The following is a 17,860-nucleotide window of genomic DNA, read 5'->3' on the forward strand; positions in this document are numbered from 1 at the left end:
TATATATGTCTTTAATAAAATGGTCTCACAGATCTTTATTCGTGAGACAAATCACTCTTGTTCATATTTATAATAAAAATTAATATATTTGATATAAAAAGTAATAATTTTTCGTGGATGACTCATATAGAATATATGTTTCACAAAATTGATACGTGAGATTGTCTCACATGATTTTTTTGTGTATATATATTTGATGTTAGTATTGAGATATTTGTGTCACCCTATTCCTTAAAAACTACTTTTGGTGCCCTTTATTTCTCAGCCACTCAATAAAATATCTCAACTATACTTTTTCAAAAATAACGTGACATGGACCATGCATGTACTTCGTACTAAAATATTATTCCGACAGTTGCTGAAGGGGATCAAATAAAACAAAACTTCAAACTTTACAACTATATAAATAAATATATTTGTTCAGTCCATTAAATATTTTAGATCTCTGCATACGGAAATGTTTTCTTCCCGTTTTATTGATTATACTATAAAAAATGGATCTATCGGAGAATTTAAAGAGTTATTTATTCATTTACTTCTCTAAGTCTACATAAAATAATATCATAATCATATATTTAAATACAAATTTTAAATAGAAAAAATCTCATTCATGAGATAAAATTTGATATCTTCAACACGTCCACTCAAGTTGGGCCGTATATGTTAGACATGTCTAATTTAGAACTCAAGTCTTCAAAAACTGTTTGATGAAGAGTTTTAGTTAGAAAGTCTGCAACTTGCAAATTAGTAAAGATGTAACTGAAATCAATGACTCATGTCTCAATCTTTTAACTAATAAAGTATCGATCCACTTCGATATGCTTGGTCCGATCACGATAGACTGGATTTTTTGATATGCTGATTGTTGCCTGATTATCATGCATCTCTTCCACTGGATTACTGTTTTCGAGCCTCAATTTACTTAGTAGTGATCTAAGCCACATTCTTTCACATATTCCATGGGCCAATGCTCGATATTCAGCTTCTACGCCCTACGTGACACCATTGGTTGCTTCTTGCTTCTCCATGTTACGAGATTTTCCGACACAAATGTACAATATCCTGATGTAGAGCGCCTGTCTGTTTGAAAACCTGCTCAATCCTTATCACAATAAATCTTGATTTTTCTGATTGGAGATTTTCTGAAAAGAAGTCCTTTTCTGGAGTTTCCTTTCGGATACCTCAAGACTCGATACATTATTTCCATGTCATCTTTAGTTGGGTTATTCATGAATTGACTAATGACACTTATAACAAGACCAATATTGGTTGTGAGGTAGATCAATTTTCCAACTAGCCTTTCATATCTTCATTTATCAACTAATGAACAGTCTTTCCTCACTCCAAGTTTTACGTTTACATCCATGGGTGAGTCCACTGATTTTCTCCTTAACATTCTTGTTTCTTTTAGAAGGTCCAAAACAAATTTTCATTGCGATATGGCAATCCCAATTGATGATCTGGCTACTTCCATTCTTGGGAAGTATATCAGATTTCCAAGATCTTTTATTTCAAATTCTCTCGAATGCAAAGCCTTTACATGTGTTATCTCTTTTTCATGGTTTCATGTTAGGACAATATAATCAACAAAAATAATGAGAACATTGATTTTATCTTCTTCTGAGTGTTTTGAAAACAAGGTATGATCAACTTGACAATGAGTATAACCATATTCTTTCATAACATTTGTGAATCAACTAAATCGCTCATGGTTACGAATTTAGGCCATACAAAGACTTCGTCAATCTGCATACTTTGTTGATTGTATACTCAATTTCAAAACTAAGTGGGATTTCCATATAGATTTTCTTTTCGAGATTCCCATCAAGGAATACATTCTTAACATCAAGTTGGTATAAAGGCCACTCTAAATTCTCCAGAAATTACAATAGAACTCGAACAATATTCATTCTAGTCATTGGTGCGAAGGTCTCCTTATAATCAATTCCATATGAATTTTTTTTTAATCTTTTTGCAACCTAGCAGACTTTGAATCGATATATACTTCCATCAGCTTTGTGCTTAACTGATAAGATCCATTTGCATTCATCTGGTCGTTTCTCAGGTGGCAGATAAGTGATCGACCACATGAGCTCGTATCTCATCAAAGGCAACAATTTTCCACTTTGAGTCTTGGATACACCTCTTTTATGGTTGAGGGAATCTGTACCTGATATATTCTGGACACAAAAGCTTGGTATGCAGGATATAAGTGTTCCAGATATTCAAAATTACATATAGGATGTTGTGTACAAGATCTAATTTCCTTCTTGAATGCAATTGGTCTACCATCAGTGTCATTATGCTAAACAAAAGAATCATCATTGGTATAAATACCTTGAGTGTTTTCGATAGATTTGGATTCTAAGAAGGAACCGCTGACAGGCTGATCATGTGCATGTTGTTATTGATGGTCTTTGATAGGCTGTTTTCTCCGAGAATACACCTTCATAGGATGAGTGATGGTAGTGGGAGACGGGAGTTGGCGAAGATGGTCCTGGAGGTGTTTTGGACACATGTGAACATTGGGTAGAATATTGGGTGACAGTTTCTATGAGTTCAAATTATAGTAGAGTTGGACGTGCAGTTTCCAAATTGTGAGATTCAATCAATTCACACTTCCCATGGATTGAAGAACATGGATAAAATGATACGTTCTCCAAAAAAAAAAAAAAATGACATCCATAGAGGTGTAAAATCTCATCGTTATGGGAGAGTGGAATTTATATTTTTTGGGTTCAAAGGGTACCCCATAAATATGCATTTTACCGCATGAGGTTCAAGTTTGCTCATGTGTTTGTGGATATGAACAAAATTTTCTAGGAAATGGTGGAGAGGAGAGGTGGTGAGATAAAATTCGAGAAGTGATTGGATGGGACCTTTGAAGCCTAAAATGCGGTATGAAATCCTATTAATAAGGTATATGGCAGTAAGGACATCATTTGAAACGTCAACTACTTGTTTTTTTTAAAATATATTAGAAATTTTTTTCATCTCTCGGCCGAACACATGTATATATATAAATATTTTGCACCATTTAAAAATAAACTAACCAACTATTATTTGAAAATCCAAAAGACAGTAATTCAATGCACAAAGTTGTGAAACGTCAACCAACCTAAACTAACATTATTTCAAATAAACTTAACTCCAACATCCTCTCAAAAACGTCTCAAAACGTCATAAGTCATAAAAATCTTTAAGTAATCATAAAGCATAAACTTATTTTATTTGCGAAAAACTAGCGCCGGTCATCGGATTGTGTGCACCTTCAATCCAGCTAGTTCAACCATCAAGTCCTCCATTAACATCAACATCATGCTCACTTGCATCGATCACACCTAGTGAATCTATTGACTCAGCAAACATTAACCATGATAGAAAGTAATACACATACAATCACATGCAACCGTGAAAATACTTTTAATAAAATATTTTTTCATGACTATGCATAAACTTAAACATTTTCCTTTCAACATATCATATCATATTTCCTTTCATCATATACGTATACGAGTCCCTTTCATTGAATTCAGATCCTTAATTGTTACTTTCGTATCAACTGTTAGTCGATGGATCCATCTACGTATAACCATGGTACCATGCGGCGGGAGGATATCAGCGACACTCTCACCTATCAACTAAGCCTTGGCCTTACATATCATCATATCATCGTCTCATCGTATTAGTCACAAGCAATTCACATTCTTCAACTTTTCATTTTTTCATCACTTATAAAAATTCATGCATATATAAATCATTTTCTTTTAAACCAAGCATGCGACATGTCTTTCAGCATTAACGTTTCATCATAAAATTCCATAAACATATGAAATAAACATTTTACCATATATTACAGCACTCAGGGCACTGCCATGGCGTCTAACCCTTTTTAGGTGTAAAATAATCGTTTTACCCTAGACGAATACTTTTCCAACATTATCTCTAGACCTCGAAACGACATCCCAAATCATTCCAAACTTTACTTATTATCTTAAAACACTCTCTTAAATATTTCTTAGGCTTAAAATTTAGCTTTTCGATAATTTTCTCAATTCTTTTTTAAACTTAGACGTACATCCTGGTTTTGACTCGTATTGATCCGAAACCTATCCAAATTTTACCAAACTTGAACCAAAACTTAATAACACCAAACCAAACCATATTGAACCCAACTCAAGCTCATTAATACCCTCAATCAAGCCTAGAACAGCTACTGAAGTTTTGGCCCCTCATGGTTCGAACCCTAGCTTCCTTATCCATGCCACCTTCGGTCCTAGCCCTTGTCCACCATGAAAAGACCCTAGAACACCCTCCTAGGACCATGACCATGCCTATAGCAAGCCATTGGACCAAACAAAACAGCCTAAACACGCCCAGCCCCTCACCCGTGCCCTAGGAAGCCATGCGCGGCCCCTTAAGAACGGATCCTGCCTCCCCTCATTCCAGCCGTCATGCAGCCTACCTAGGACCTTGGCTCAGCCCTATTAATACCTCTGGACATGCCCCTAACAGCAGCTAGCAGCCTCCATCGCCTAGGGCAAAAAAAGTGACCCTAGCCTTCATAAGCCCTCAACTCGATCCGCCTTCTTCCTGAAACATACCAAGCCTAATTCCTCTTATCTAGGACACAAGACCACCCTAATAGGACTCCTGGACATGCCTTAACAGCAGCCAGTCGCCCCACCCTTCAAGGAAACCCAAAACGAAACCCTAGCCCCATAAGATACAATTTTCAGTCAACCTAGGCTTACCTATTGTCCAGCCCTTATGCAGCCTTGTCTAAGATCCTAAACCCTCTGAAATTCATTCATTTTTATTGACCTAGGATGGCAGCCCCTTAATGCATCATATATATGAGTTTTAAATCATACAAACACAAGTTTTTGATCATGGCATGTCAAAAAACGAAAATAAAATATGTGCATCATGTTTTTCATGAAAGGATGGTTAAATACACATAATATGATGTGAAATATGTTTGAAAGAAAGTTAAGGTGTATCTTTGCGTATATTACGCTCGAACGATATGGCGATGCGAGGGACGTTGGTGGAGAGACGGGGGATGCACCTTGCTAATTTTCCTTTAATATTTTCGAGAGTTTCCTTCCAAAATCGTGGTTGTGTGCGTGTGGTTTGCTGCTAAGAGAGTCCTAGTATGTTTTGGGGGGTTTGGGACGTGAGTTTTATATTTTTAAGTTAGGGTTTAGGGCTTAAAGATTAATATAAAACATGTGTGCAAGCTTAGGCCCATTAATCGTATAATAGGTCCATTAAGCCCATTAGTTAATATTTAAAATATTTTGATTAGAAAAGGTTGTGAAATTAATAGCCGAGTTCTCAAAAAGTTCATATTTTCATCCAAAATCGAATATCGTTAAAAAATACGACTCGGCGTATAAAAATATCTCAAAACACTTCATTCTCGAAAATACCATATAACATATACCATATATTAAATAATTAAAAATATTCATTTAATAAAAATATTTTCCTTATTTGGTCTCCGGTCTCTTTTCCTTGGTCGCGTTTCGAATAACTTTTACAAACACAGTTTCATGCATTAAAAACTACTTTTTAAACATGTAAGCATGCACACCGTAATTCATTCATGCCATTAATACCTTTTAATTAGTCATTTTCCAATTTCCCTAGATTTGCATGCAGTTGGATTACGTTATCGTATTTTTGCACCTTACATCATTTCCCCAAAATGTCAAGGAACATTATGGATAAAAAGCAGAGAAAGTTCAACCCCAAGTAAGTGGCAATTCGTATATTCGGAAACACCATTTTGTTCTAATGTATCAACACAAGAACTTGGTGAACAATACCTTGGCTCGAAAGATAATTTCCAAGGACAGAGTTGAAGTAACTGCGGGCTAGATCAGTTTTCAGGATTTGAATTTGAGTGAAAAATCGAGTCTGAAGCATGAGTTTAAAATTTTTAAAGGGTTAGTGTGTTTTAGTTTTGTCTTTCATAAGAAAACCCGTGAAAGTTTCGTACGATAATCGATAAACAACAAGAACCATCATGCACCAGAAATATTTTTATCATTGATAGGGCCCCAAACATCACTGTGGATAAGGGAGAATGGTCGAGATCGTTTACATGGTTGTGATATGAAAGTGTGTGTGTTGAAATTTTACAAATATCACATTGAACAAACTTAGAAATTTTATTCCTAAATAAATATGGAAACACTTTTTCAAGATATAAAAAATTTAGGTGTCCTAGGCGATAGTGTCATAATAAGACATCACTCGCTTTATTCAAAATAGAAAATGAAGCTGAAAATAGCGAACTAATTGGGCCTTTGGTTATGTGTGATTGAGAGGAGGCAGCTTTGGGATATACAACCCCGAACTAAAACTGGCATTGCCAATCGTCCTCCCTGAGGCCAATTATTGAAAAATACAAGCGTCAGCAAGGAAGTTAGTTGAGAAATTGATGTCCTGATTTATTTTGCTAACTGATAATATGTTGCAATCCAAATTCAGCATATATTTTTGGATCGATGTAGTGTTCCTGAACGAAAGAATTTGGAGTAAGAGCCATGATTCTTACTAAATGAGACTCATTGGACGTGCAATAGGAAGAAGGATTGGATACTTGAAGGGATTGTCCAAAAAGTTCTGAAGCATTTCTAGTTCCTTGCTGAAGGATAGTGATTCTGGTGCGCCAGATTATGTCGTAACATTGTTCACCTGTCTGTCACGTGAAGGCTTCCAATTTGCATGTTTACCGTGAATCTCCCAGCACGTTCCCAAGGAGTGATTGGGCCTCTTGCACTTTTCGCACCAAAGATGGCCGCGTCGTTGTTTGCTGTTGGTAAAAGAACGTGGTATATCATGTTGCCCATTTGGTATATTACACTGCCCAGAGTTGATAGCATGAGAATCATCACCATGCGGAAATGACACTCGTTGGGAGGCAAAAACTGAGGAAGAAGGCGATCCAAACATTAATTTACGTCGAATTTCGAACCACAGAGAAAGCATCGTGCAGATTGGGCATGGGCTTTGTAGACAAGACACGACCCCTAACTTCATCTAGCTGATTGTTTAGGCCCATCAAAAATTTTAAAACTCTTTTCTTCTTCACAATGGCCTTATAACAGGACTCATCATCTAGTCACTTCCAGTCGTGGGACTCAAATAAACCCAATTGTTGATAGTAACGGGTTAGGGAAATGAAATACATCGTGACAAGTCCACTAATCTCAGTCGTCATCGAGTATTTTCTCTATGTATTTTCTTCGTAAGAGTATGTGCCACGCACATCATCCCGAGTATCTCTTGCCATGGTATAAAGCAAGAAATTCTCACTAATCTCAGTCGTCATCGAACTAATTAGCCAATACATCACCATATTGTTCGTATATCGCCGTACTTTGAAGCACAGTTCTTCTTTCTTGGTGTAGTCAGTCGCTCCGGAGAAAAAATCGTATCTCATTACGCCAATTCAATTTTTAATGGAAATATTAATGTTGTCGGAAAGGCTGTTTGGTGGCATTCGGGCAGCAGGAAAGGTGAAATCTATTGAGGCAGATGAGCTGTCTAACGATGCTGTTGGTCCTACGTGCGGTAATTTGAGATAATAAATATGAAAATAAAAAATAAACTAGACACCGAGATTTACGTGGAAAACCCCTAAAAATTGTTAGGGTAAAAATCACGGGCAAGATGAAAAGATCCACTATAATATTTTACGATGTACAATCACTCACCGTGTTTTCAAAGGGAACACACTCTTTTAATACATGAGAACAAAACACGTCACAAATATTATAGAACTAAGCACTCAAATGTTATTAGATGAGAAAAAACTCAAAAAAAGGATGATTTCAGAATGTTTTCCCACCTCATTCAACTTTGTTGAACAAATCCTCGTTTGCCGACATATGCCACGTTGTATTTAACCATGGATCACTTCCGTCTATGATACCATTTAGTTTGAGATGAGAACATGAGAGAAAAGAAAACATTTTATTGATTACATGAAAAAGAAAATGTAAATCTAAAAAAAAAAAACTTATAGAATCATTAATTCATCTATTTCTCAGAATCTAGATAAGATAATACCCTAATAATCTATTTAACTACAAAAGAACTCCATCACATTCATTAGATAAGATTTGATATCTTCAACAAATATATATCTAGTGGATTAGCATTTTAATTTCTTTGAATTTTTGAATGGATCCTTGGGAATCTTGGAAAAGGAAGAAGCCAAACAATTTTTATATTCGTTAACCACAAAACTTGTGCCACCTCTAATCCCTTCATATAAACACACAACCCACAAAAAAAAAAAAAAAAAAAAAANGATTGGGATTATTAGCATTTTGCCACATTATATTTTCAATCTTTGTCCTTATAAAACATGTCACTCTCATTTTTTACCCATGAACAAATTTTGAGAAATTTGCAATCAAAATATGTGTATGTGGGGTATTACATGGTAAAGAATGAAAAATCAATTCTTGTTTAGAATTTTTAGGATCATCTAGAATTAAATTCAAGCTCAAATTCAGGGCAAAAACTTGTGTGAGACGGTCTCACGGGTCGTATTTGTGAGACGGATCTCTTATTTGGGTCATCCATGAAAAAGTATTACTTTTTATGCTAAGAGTATTACTTTTTATTGTGAATATGGGTAGGGTTGACCCGTCTCACAGATTAAGATCCGTGAGACGGTCTCACATGAGACCCACTCCAAATTCAGACTGGTGTATTTTGAATCTGTTACATAATGTAAATATGTATAAATAGATCAAATTGTAGTTGTGTTGCTAAAGGAGGAATTTAGGATCACGATATTTTTGTCTAAAGGTATCAATAAATGACAAAAACTTATGTGAGACGGTTTCACGGGTCGTATTATGTGAGATGGATCTCTTATTTGGGTCATCCATGAAAAAATATTATTTTTTATGCTAAGAGTATTACTTTTTATTGTGAATATAGATAGGATTGACCCGTCTCAAAGATAAAGATTCGTGAAACCGTCTAACAAGAGACATACTCTCAATAAATATACATGTGTTGTATAAAATAATACTTTCGAGAAATAATTGTATGTGAAGATAATTAATTAGCTATGGTATTAGATATTTTGTACTTGTTCTTGAGTTGAATCAAGGATGGACGTGGCTGTAATTTCCGACTTTAGGAGTGGGAAAGAATCATTTTCGTTTCTCAAGGGTGTAATCGGGAAAAAGAAAAAGGTCGATACAGTGTAATGGTCTAGGCCAAAAGAAAAGATCTATTGCAACAAATTTGAGCCATTAGATGTGAAGAGGTTAAAAGATGGGCCAGTAAAAGGTCACCATAGGATCAAAAATAAAAATTTTCAAGATCGATGGGGTGTCATTTAAAGATTTTTTTGCTATGAAAATGACCACATGTACTTGAGAAGGTGGGAAAAAAAATCTGGTACACGGTGTTCTGCATTTTCCTACTCCTGGAGCTGTTGATTTTACCGAATCACATTCTCTGAAGAATTTTGGAAAAATGGGGGAAGTTGTGGTGAGCAGTGAAGACGGAATGGAATTACAACTTCAAGAAACAGGGGAGGAGCAGATATCTGAAAAGAAGATCAAGAAGAAGAAGACGAGTAGCGCAGAAGTTGGTCGAAACGCAGCTGCGGTAGTGGAAGCAGAGGCGGGTGGTTCTTCTTCTGTTGTTAGGTGGGAGAGGTTTCTTCCGAAAATGGCGGTTAGGGTGCTTCTGGTGGAAGCTGATGACTCCACAAGGCAGATTATTGCTGCCCTTCTCAGGAAATGCAGTTACAGAGGTTGGTTTTTCCTGTTTAAAATTATTAGTGGGGCTTATGTTATTTTTTAGCTCTGAAGATTTTGAGAATTTGATAATTGGGATTTAATGGAGGATGGGTTTTGGTGATCAAGATTCGTTTTTGACAGTTGAAGGTGTGTAGATACTTTGTTTGATCATCTAATATAGCTTTAGATGATAATACAAGGGGGTTGTGGTGGGGGGGGGGGGGGATCTTTTTGCTTTATGGAGGATTTGGACAGTTAAAGTTGTGTAGATACTTTTGTTGATCAGCTGATTTAGCTTTAGATGATGCTAGAAGGGAATTTGATTCATGAGATGAAGATTCGCTGAAATTTTTATTTTACCCCAGACTTGGCCTTTTTAGTTCTATATTTTGATTTCAAATTTTTTGTTTAATTTACCTGCACAGTGGATATTCTGGTCAACGGTGTAACATGTTCTTGTCTTCTTGATGTAAGCTTAATCAGAAATACATTACATTGACAGTCTATTTAGACACACACCTCCTAATATCTGAGATAGTTTCACTCGATGGCTGGGTAGAAGTAACACTTTAAAACACTTGTTAAGTTTGAATGATTAAGATACAAAAATTTGATCTTGGTTAACTATTTTTTTCCTGCTCGCGGATGGCATCTTTACTTGTTTCAACTGCTAATGTTTGAGAATGAACTCTGCAGTTGCTTCAGTGGCCGATGGCTTAAAAGCATGGGAGGTGTTAAAAGAAAGATCCCACAACATAGACCTTATTTTGACGGAAGTTGATTTGCCTTCTATCTCTGGATACGCTCTTCTCACCTTAATTATGGAGCATCATCTCTGCAAAAACATTCCAGTAATAAGTATGCTGCTTTGTTTGGCATTTGAATTATTCAAATTATTCAGAGTTAAGCCATCTTAAAAAAAAGTAATTTTTGGTAACGCAGTGATGTCCGCACACGACTCGGTTAGTACTGTATATAACTGCATGTTGAGAGGAGCAGCCGACTTTCTTGTAAAACCGGTGAGGAGAAACGAGCTGAGGAACTTGTGGCAGCATGTCTGGAGGAAACAAGCAGTAAGGCCAATGCTAATTTTTTTTCCCAAGTGTCATCTGGTACAATGTTAATGTTCTCTACTTACATATAATACCGGTATCAGGCAAATAGTGCTACTGGCCTGGGACCTCCAGATGAGAGTGTAGCTCAACAGAAGGTTGAAGCCACAGCTGAAAATAATGCTATTAGTAATGATCATTCTAGTGGTTATACGGCTCGCGTTCAGAGAAATAGAGAAAGCACTGAAAAAGAAAGTGATGCTCAGGTATTTTATCTTCATTATTTTTTTGTCATGATATGCATCATTCGACTAAAAAATATAAGCAATATTTTATTGAAAAATGAAATTCAAATGCATTGATCATAATCTTCGCCTATTTAATCCGTAGAGTTCCTGCACAAAACCAGAGTTAGATGCCGAGGGTGCGGATATTGAACGTGTCCGTTTCCTATCACAACAAAAAAATGGTAAATGTCTTTCAGATGATATACATATTCGTATGGGACCAAATGATGATAGAACTGGAGGTAATATTCTGATTCACACTCTTGGATCCCCTTTATCCTTTGAGCTGCATCGCTCATACATATTTAAAATTTACGCATTTTGAAAATATGAATAGGGGCAGATACCAACATAGACAGGGATCATGCCATAACACGAGGAGAAGGCAAGAACGATGATGACCATAACTCTCAGAATAATATGATACATGGGAGTTCTTCCACGGAGGCTATCGATTTAATTGGAGCTTTTGGTGATTACATTAAAGGCGATTTTGGATGCTATGCATCAACTTCTAGTGCAAACAAGTTTGACATTTTGCCAGTGTTGGATCTATCTCTGAGAAGATCTAACCCCAGTGGATCTGTGAATCAATTAAATGATGAGAAGCAAAGGTTAAACCACTCTGATGCATCCGCCTTCTCCAAGTGAGTACTATTCAGTAATTTCCATTTCTTATCATTCTAATATTTTGTTACAAATTCTTAAGATAAAAAATTAGCATCATGGTCTTCTATTTCCTAAGATAGGAGAGAAAATCATGGGAAAAAAATAATAATGAGGTAAAAATGCCTTGCAATGTATAAGTTTTCTTTGGCAGACGAAGCTAGCTTAATCTATAAGGCCAAACAACCTTCAATACTTAATATTTTTTAATAATATTAATTTATTTAATCACTGTTTTTCCGATGTTGATGCAATCAACCTCATCAAATAGTTAACAGATCCTCGTCCAATCAAATGCAGGTACAAAAACAAGCCATTGCAACCGAGTGACTCAATATCACCAAGCACTTGCAATAATAATCAACAAAAAGACCAAGAAGACAATTCCGAGAAACAACAATCCAATCATATCCCAGACTATAATTCCGATACACATGGCCCTACAATAACCTCTCAAAAACATGTTTCTGTGGCTAATATTCAATCAGGACAACCCGAAATCACATTATCTTATCCTTTGCAGAGAAATACATCTCTCCCTATTCCAGTTAAAGGTCTGAGATTTGAGAATGCTATAAATTCATGTGGTTCGGTAATGCCTACAATATATTGTACGCAGACGAGCCTATCACCGTTGCCTAGTCCAGGTTCAGCACACCATTCAGAACCTTTCCCTCATTTGGGTTCATTTTATTCGTTGGAACAACAATCCTCAATTTTTAAGCAATTTCAGAATCTTATGGATCAGAGAATGAGTACTGCCATCGATCAGATAGATGATAAACTGAGTCGAAAATTGGAGAATTTGGACCATCGAGGGCACATTTATCCTGAGAATGATCAGATAGGGAATAACAGTTTCTGTAATGGAATTATAAGCCAACATTATAGCGAGTGTTCAGGAAAAAATGGCGACATTAATTCGACTTCGGTTGTTAAACCGACGTCAGAATGTGGTAATGAAGAGGCTTTCCATGTTTATGAAGGGGCCTCTCATAGATCCATGCAAAGAGAAGCAGCTCTTACGAAATTCAGGTTGAAGAGGAAAGATAGATGCTTTGAGAAGAAGGTAATATATGATAATTTATACTGATTTTGAGATTTAATATATTTACCATTTTCTCCAAGAAAATATATTCATTACGAATTTTGAATTATTATTTTCCGTTCTCTCTTTGTCTAACAAATCAAACCAAATGAAACCCTTTGATAATATCTCACGTCTCAACGACATTCAAGAAATATGTATATCTTGTTTTTACACTTATTAAGATTAATATATGAATTATATGATTTCTGATGAGTTTGTTGAAACCCGTTCATTTATGGTTTTGATGGCAGGTGCGATACGAGAGCAGAAAGAAGCTGGCTGAGCAACGGCCACGTGTTAAGGGGCAGTTTGTTCGCCAACCACATGTTGATCCTCAACCCGAAAGCACTTCAGCTGGTTAGCTTTACCCCAACTGAAGCAAGCATTGAACAAAATTTGGCTAAAAGTTATCAGATTTTGTCCTGTATTTTACTGGCATCATGTAAAGGATCCCATATATAATATTTGTATATTAATAACCTTCGATGCTCAGGGATTATGTTAAGTTATGAGGAGGCAAGTATTTACTTTCAGCTTGAGTAGTGTAAATAAATGTCTGTTATCAGTTGTTTCAAGAGAACAACGTTGTATTTGATTCTATTCTTGAATGAAAATTCAGAGACGGAGTTTCACCATTCCACGATATGCTATGGTCACAAGTTATGGGGTAGTTTATAGTGAATCAAGAAAAAATCTGTCAATCTCTTGGGTTTGAGGATTGCTGAGTCAGGGAATCTCATGATCTGTAGAGATTTTTTTTCTCTCTTTCTGGCAAATTGGCAAATACTAAATGATGAAATTGTATTGCTTACTGACTCCATTTAAATACAGCTGCAAGGATATGTCCGATTCCTAATTTGCTAAACGTCACTGGAATATAAGAAAAGATTATTCTTTCCAGCAACATCTAAACTTCAAATGAATCAATCCAATCACCGACCGTGCATGAATCCTAATTTGATTACATCATCACTGACTATAATTCAGGCCATGCATAATGTTAGCCACTTGATGTGATCTTTTCACACTAAGTCAAAAGAATTCAAATTAAATGGATGTGAAGGAGCAAAAGGCAAGCCAAATAAATATGTAATCCATGACAGCCCACATTTTGTAGTATGATGACCCTCGTAGGTAAACATGACAGCTCGAAAAATATTTCAAATTTCATCACCCCGAGTAACTTGCTTGATCCAATCAGCGATGATGAAAAATCATTTAATACACAGAAGACAATGACAGACGAAATATTGGTTTCAAAAATGAAATGCCTGATATTTCAGATACTTGGGATCCAGCAAAGCATAATTCTTGATCAATTTATGTTCATCCAAAATCTGAACCGCCTGCTCTAAATGTAAAAGTAAAGTTTCAAAGAGACACATTCAACCCCCGTGTCAGGGGCTCTGTACATGCACAAAAATTCTGTCCCTAGTTTCTCCATGTCTTGATCTTCTTTGACGTATTCAGGTACCATATTTAGCATTTTATGAAACAAGATATATATCTATAGAGAAACTATTTAGGAATAAGAATTAGATGCTATTAATAACAAGTTTCAATTAAAAGAAATAAGGGGGGTTTATAAAACACTCCAAATTGTAACTCATATAAAAACTCATTTCTAAAATATCTGTCGTTATGTTTAGGCTCATGCATTGTGAGAACTCAACTGATGGTACTTAATGATACTATGCATGTTTTGAGACTCATTTATCAGCTTCGACAGCAGCAAAATTTGCCAACACCAATGAGAATGCATGGGGAAAGGGCTAAAGGCAACTGGATCTATCTCCTAGCACTTCAAAAAGCGCTCCAAGTTTTCCTCCCAATAATCTTAAAGCACTTCTATCAAGATCTACCATGTTCACAGGAAATTCATATCAAGATTTACTTAAGTATATGCAGAACAGTGAAGTGCACGCGTATTCTGCAATAACAAGAGCTCAAAGGATATTGGTGGCATATCTAGAATTTAACAATCAACAGATTATGTATCTCCTCTATGTATCAACAGGGGGAAATCTTTACAAGGTTTTAACTATAATTTTGCACTATAATCTTAAAAGGTACGACCCCAACATTGCAGAAGGGAAGAAAAACTTATGCCAGAAAACAATTGCTGCTTCATTTTCCATATTCTGTGATTTTTTTACAAACTCCAACCCCATCGTTTCAACTTTTCCCTTTAAAAGGCACAACCCCAACATTGTAGAAGGGAAGAAAAACTTATGCCAGAAAACAATTGCTACTTCATTTTCCTTATTCTTTAATTTTTTACAAACTCCAACCCCATTATTTCAAATTTTACTTTAACATACAAAGTTCTCTCTCTCTGTATATTTCTTTGAGTCTGCAAATATTTGAAATCGATGTAAAATCTTCAAAACATTGTGCTGAAAAACAATTTTTATCTCCTACAAGTTCAACAAGAAGCTCGACTTTTACGCATTTGCAATCCTCCTCACCATTTAAGTTTTCTAGTTTTTTTTCAAATTAAACACTTTGATTATTTCTAAATATAACAACCTCAGAAACCAAAACAAATAGGTAATGCCAATGAAAATATATTAAACCAAAAATATCAAATAGATGGAAGAAGTAATCGAGTATCAACAAATATGAAGTAAAAACCAATTGAGTTGGGAGGGAAATAAACTTAAAATGCAAGCAAGAGGATCAGAACTTGGCACTTTTACAAGCTTATTCTTAAGTGGACTAGAAAGTATTTATTAGACTCAGGTTGCAGTCTTAACCTCTTAAACCAAGACTCAATTTTCATATGATGCATGTCCTCATACTCAACATTCAATAAATGCTCTAGCAAATATGACTTGACAAAGTCTAAGTTCTCATATAAATCAGAAGGTTTAAAGTTTGTTTTCGAAGACTATGTATACCATAAAATAAGTAGAATGACCAATATGAATACTTATCAATATTAGTTGAAACAAAGTGGAATTTCTTCCCCACATTTTGACATTACAAATAGGTGTGACGGTTAACATAGCTGCATTGAAATAATACTCCACAGAAACAAAGGTTGTTCCAATTCAAATCAATGCACAAAGTGCAAAATGGAAAGAAACCAATATAGAAACAATGGACTCGTTTTCCATCCTTAACTCAGATAGATTTGCTAATCGATAAAGACTTAAGGGAAAATAGATAGGCAGCAATATAAAGAAAAAGGTAACTGCAGAATTCAACCAATAGATCGAATACCATATTATCTATCAACCCATTTACTCAATAATTGGTATAATCAAACATAATTTATGCTCTTGCATTAATAAATATCAATGCAATGGTCCATTTATCCAAGTCTCTGACAACGCCATCGACTTCAATGATGCAGAAACCGAAGACTAAGACACTAAATATACATCAGTCCATGCTATATCTGACAACACAGCATATTCATTGACTCCACAAACTGTAAATGATCCATGATCCAGGTTAATGTACATTAATCCCACAAAACATAGAATAAACTAGCATACAGTTTATACTTACTAAAGAACAAAAACATGCAACTATTTCACACTTTCAACATCTGCATCTTGTTCCCGAGCGCAACAGCTATCCAATCTGATAACGCCCCGGACCACTGCAGCTGATTGATCTCAGCATCAGAACAGTACATCAACATGGGATCAATTCCATTTGGCCCCGCAACCGTGGGCAATTCCCAAAGCAATGCCCGCCCATCATCCCCAGCAGAGCAAATGTGCCTACAACTTTGAGGAGCCCAAGCAATAGCATTAACACTCGCGTCATGCCTCTGCAATTCTGCCGCAGGCATTGCAGGTGATCTAATATCTAAAATGACAATTTTACTACTGTCCATTAAAATAGTTGCCATGTATCTCAAATCTTGTTTATTCCAAGCCAACCTCAACAAAGGTGTATCAGGGGTGGGACTTTCATAAATGATGGTGGAATGCTCTTTATCCCTCAAATCGAAAATCCTGACGGAGCCATCTGCAGAAACAGAAGCAAAAACCCCAGCTTCCCCCCAAGCTATATCATACACCTCCTTATCATGGGCTATCAACTGTGTCTCCACAGCGCCCTTTTCGATATCCCATATGGTACACGTGGTGTCGATGCTGGAAGTCCCAATTCTCCGCGGCTCAAGCTCATTCCAATCAAATGATGTCAAGGGAGCACAGTATTCGCTGCTTTTACTGTTGTTAAAGACATTGACAGGGTCAATGGAAGCATCTTTGACCTCCCAAAGGCGGAGATAGTCCCCTGAAGAAGCGAGGAGATTTGTAGGAGGAGCGGAGGAAGGGTGGAAAAGCAGCTTGGTAGGGGGGTAAGGGTGATCGAATGAGAGGCCGGGGAGAAGTTGAAGGGAGTGTGAATCGAGAGAGAAGGAGAGTAATTCGACACGGTTGTTGAGTTCTTCCAGGTAGCTTCCGATGGCGATGGTGGTGGGGTTCGCGGCGGAGATGGCCATGGCATAGATGGGGTTGGGTGAATCAAAAGTCACCACATTTTCGGAGTTGAGCTGACTACTTGATTTATCCATTGTCGCAAACACAGATGAATGGAAGAACCAAGGAATGAATTGAATCAATTAGGTTAGGGTTTTGGTCCAATTTCTATTCGCTTTCTTAGAATTTCATTTTATTAAATCCATTATGTTTGTTTTTTCACCATTTTATAATAAATAAGTTAGATGGGCTGATTGCAATAGAGGCCCAAACACTAACTAATGCTATTTATCCTTAAGCCCAAGAAAATGAAAATACTAAAACAAAATGGCTCATGAAATTCAGCTCCTTGCAGCCAACAGCTATTTATTGTTTTTTTGTCCGAAACCACTAAATCCATCGAATATGATTTATTTGATGTCGATTTTCTCTTACGTGACACATATGACGGGAATTGAGCTCTCGTATTACTGAAATTAAAATTCATCCAATCAATAATAATAATAATAATAATAATAATAATAATAATAAAGCAAAA

At 36.1% G+C, this 17,860-nt stretch overlaps 2 protein-coding genes across 2 annotated transcripts; one reads left to right on the top strand and one right to left on the bottom strand.

The window, feature by feature from the left end:
* Positions 1–9,316: 9,316 nt before the first annotated feature.
* On the top strand, positions 9,317–13,523 carry LOC140969325 (two-component response regulator-like APRR5). The gene is made up of 8 exons (XM_073430639.1): positions 9,317–9,799; positions 10,482–10,643; positions 10,728–10,858; positions 10,942–11,103; positions 11,228–11,366; positions 11,462–11,771; positions 12,091–12,859; positions 13,132–13,523. The coding sequence occupies exons 1-8, from the start codon at positions 9,517–9,519 to the stop codon at positions 13,240–13,242; spliced, it is 2,067 nt and encodes a 688-aa protein (XP_073286740.1). The 5' UTR covers positions 9,317–9,516; the 3' UTR covers positions 13,243–13,523.
* Positions 13,524–16,142: 2,619 nt separating this feature from the next.
* On the bottom strand, positions 16,143–17,504 carry LOC140969328 (protein TRANSPARENT TESTA GLABRA 1-like). The gene has a single exon (XM_073430642.1). The coding sequence runs from the start codon at positions 17,415–17,417 to the stop codon at positions 16,422–16,424; it is 996 nt and encodes a 331-aa protein (XP_073286743.1). The 5' UTR covers positions 17,418–17,504; the 3' UTR covers positions 16,143–16,421.
* Between the last annotated feature and the right edge of the window lie 356 nt (positions 17,505–17,860).

This window comes from Primulina huaijiensis, unplaced genomic scaffold (genome assembly GCF_012295235.1).
Source record: "Primulina huaijiensis isolate GDHJ02 unplaced genomic scaffold, ASM1229523v2 scaffold40813, whole genome shotgun sequence".
In the NCBI taxonomy this organism is placed as follows: Eukaryota; Viridiplantae; Streptophyta; class Magnoliopsida; order Lamiales; family Gesneriaceae; genus Primulina; species Primulina huaijiensis.

Bases quoted from the DNA above. Each gene is read 5' to 3' on its own strand.
- LOC140969325 (XM_073430639.1), top strand. From the start codon at position 9,517: ATGGGGGAAGTTGTGGTGAGCAGTGAAGACGGAATGGAATTACAACTT. The intron at 9,800-10,481 runs GTTGGTTTTTCC...TGAACTCTGCAG, and splicing joins CAGGAAATGCAGTTACAGAG to TTGCTTCAGTGGCCGATGGC. The intron at 10,644-10,727 runs GTATGCTGCTTT...TTGGTAACGCAG, and splicing joins CAAAAACATTCCAGTAATAA to TGATGTCCGCACACGACTCG.
- LOC140969328 (XM_073430642.1), bottom strand. From the start codon at position 17,417: ATGGATAAATCAAGTAGTCAGCTCAACTCCGAAAATGTGGTGACTTTT.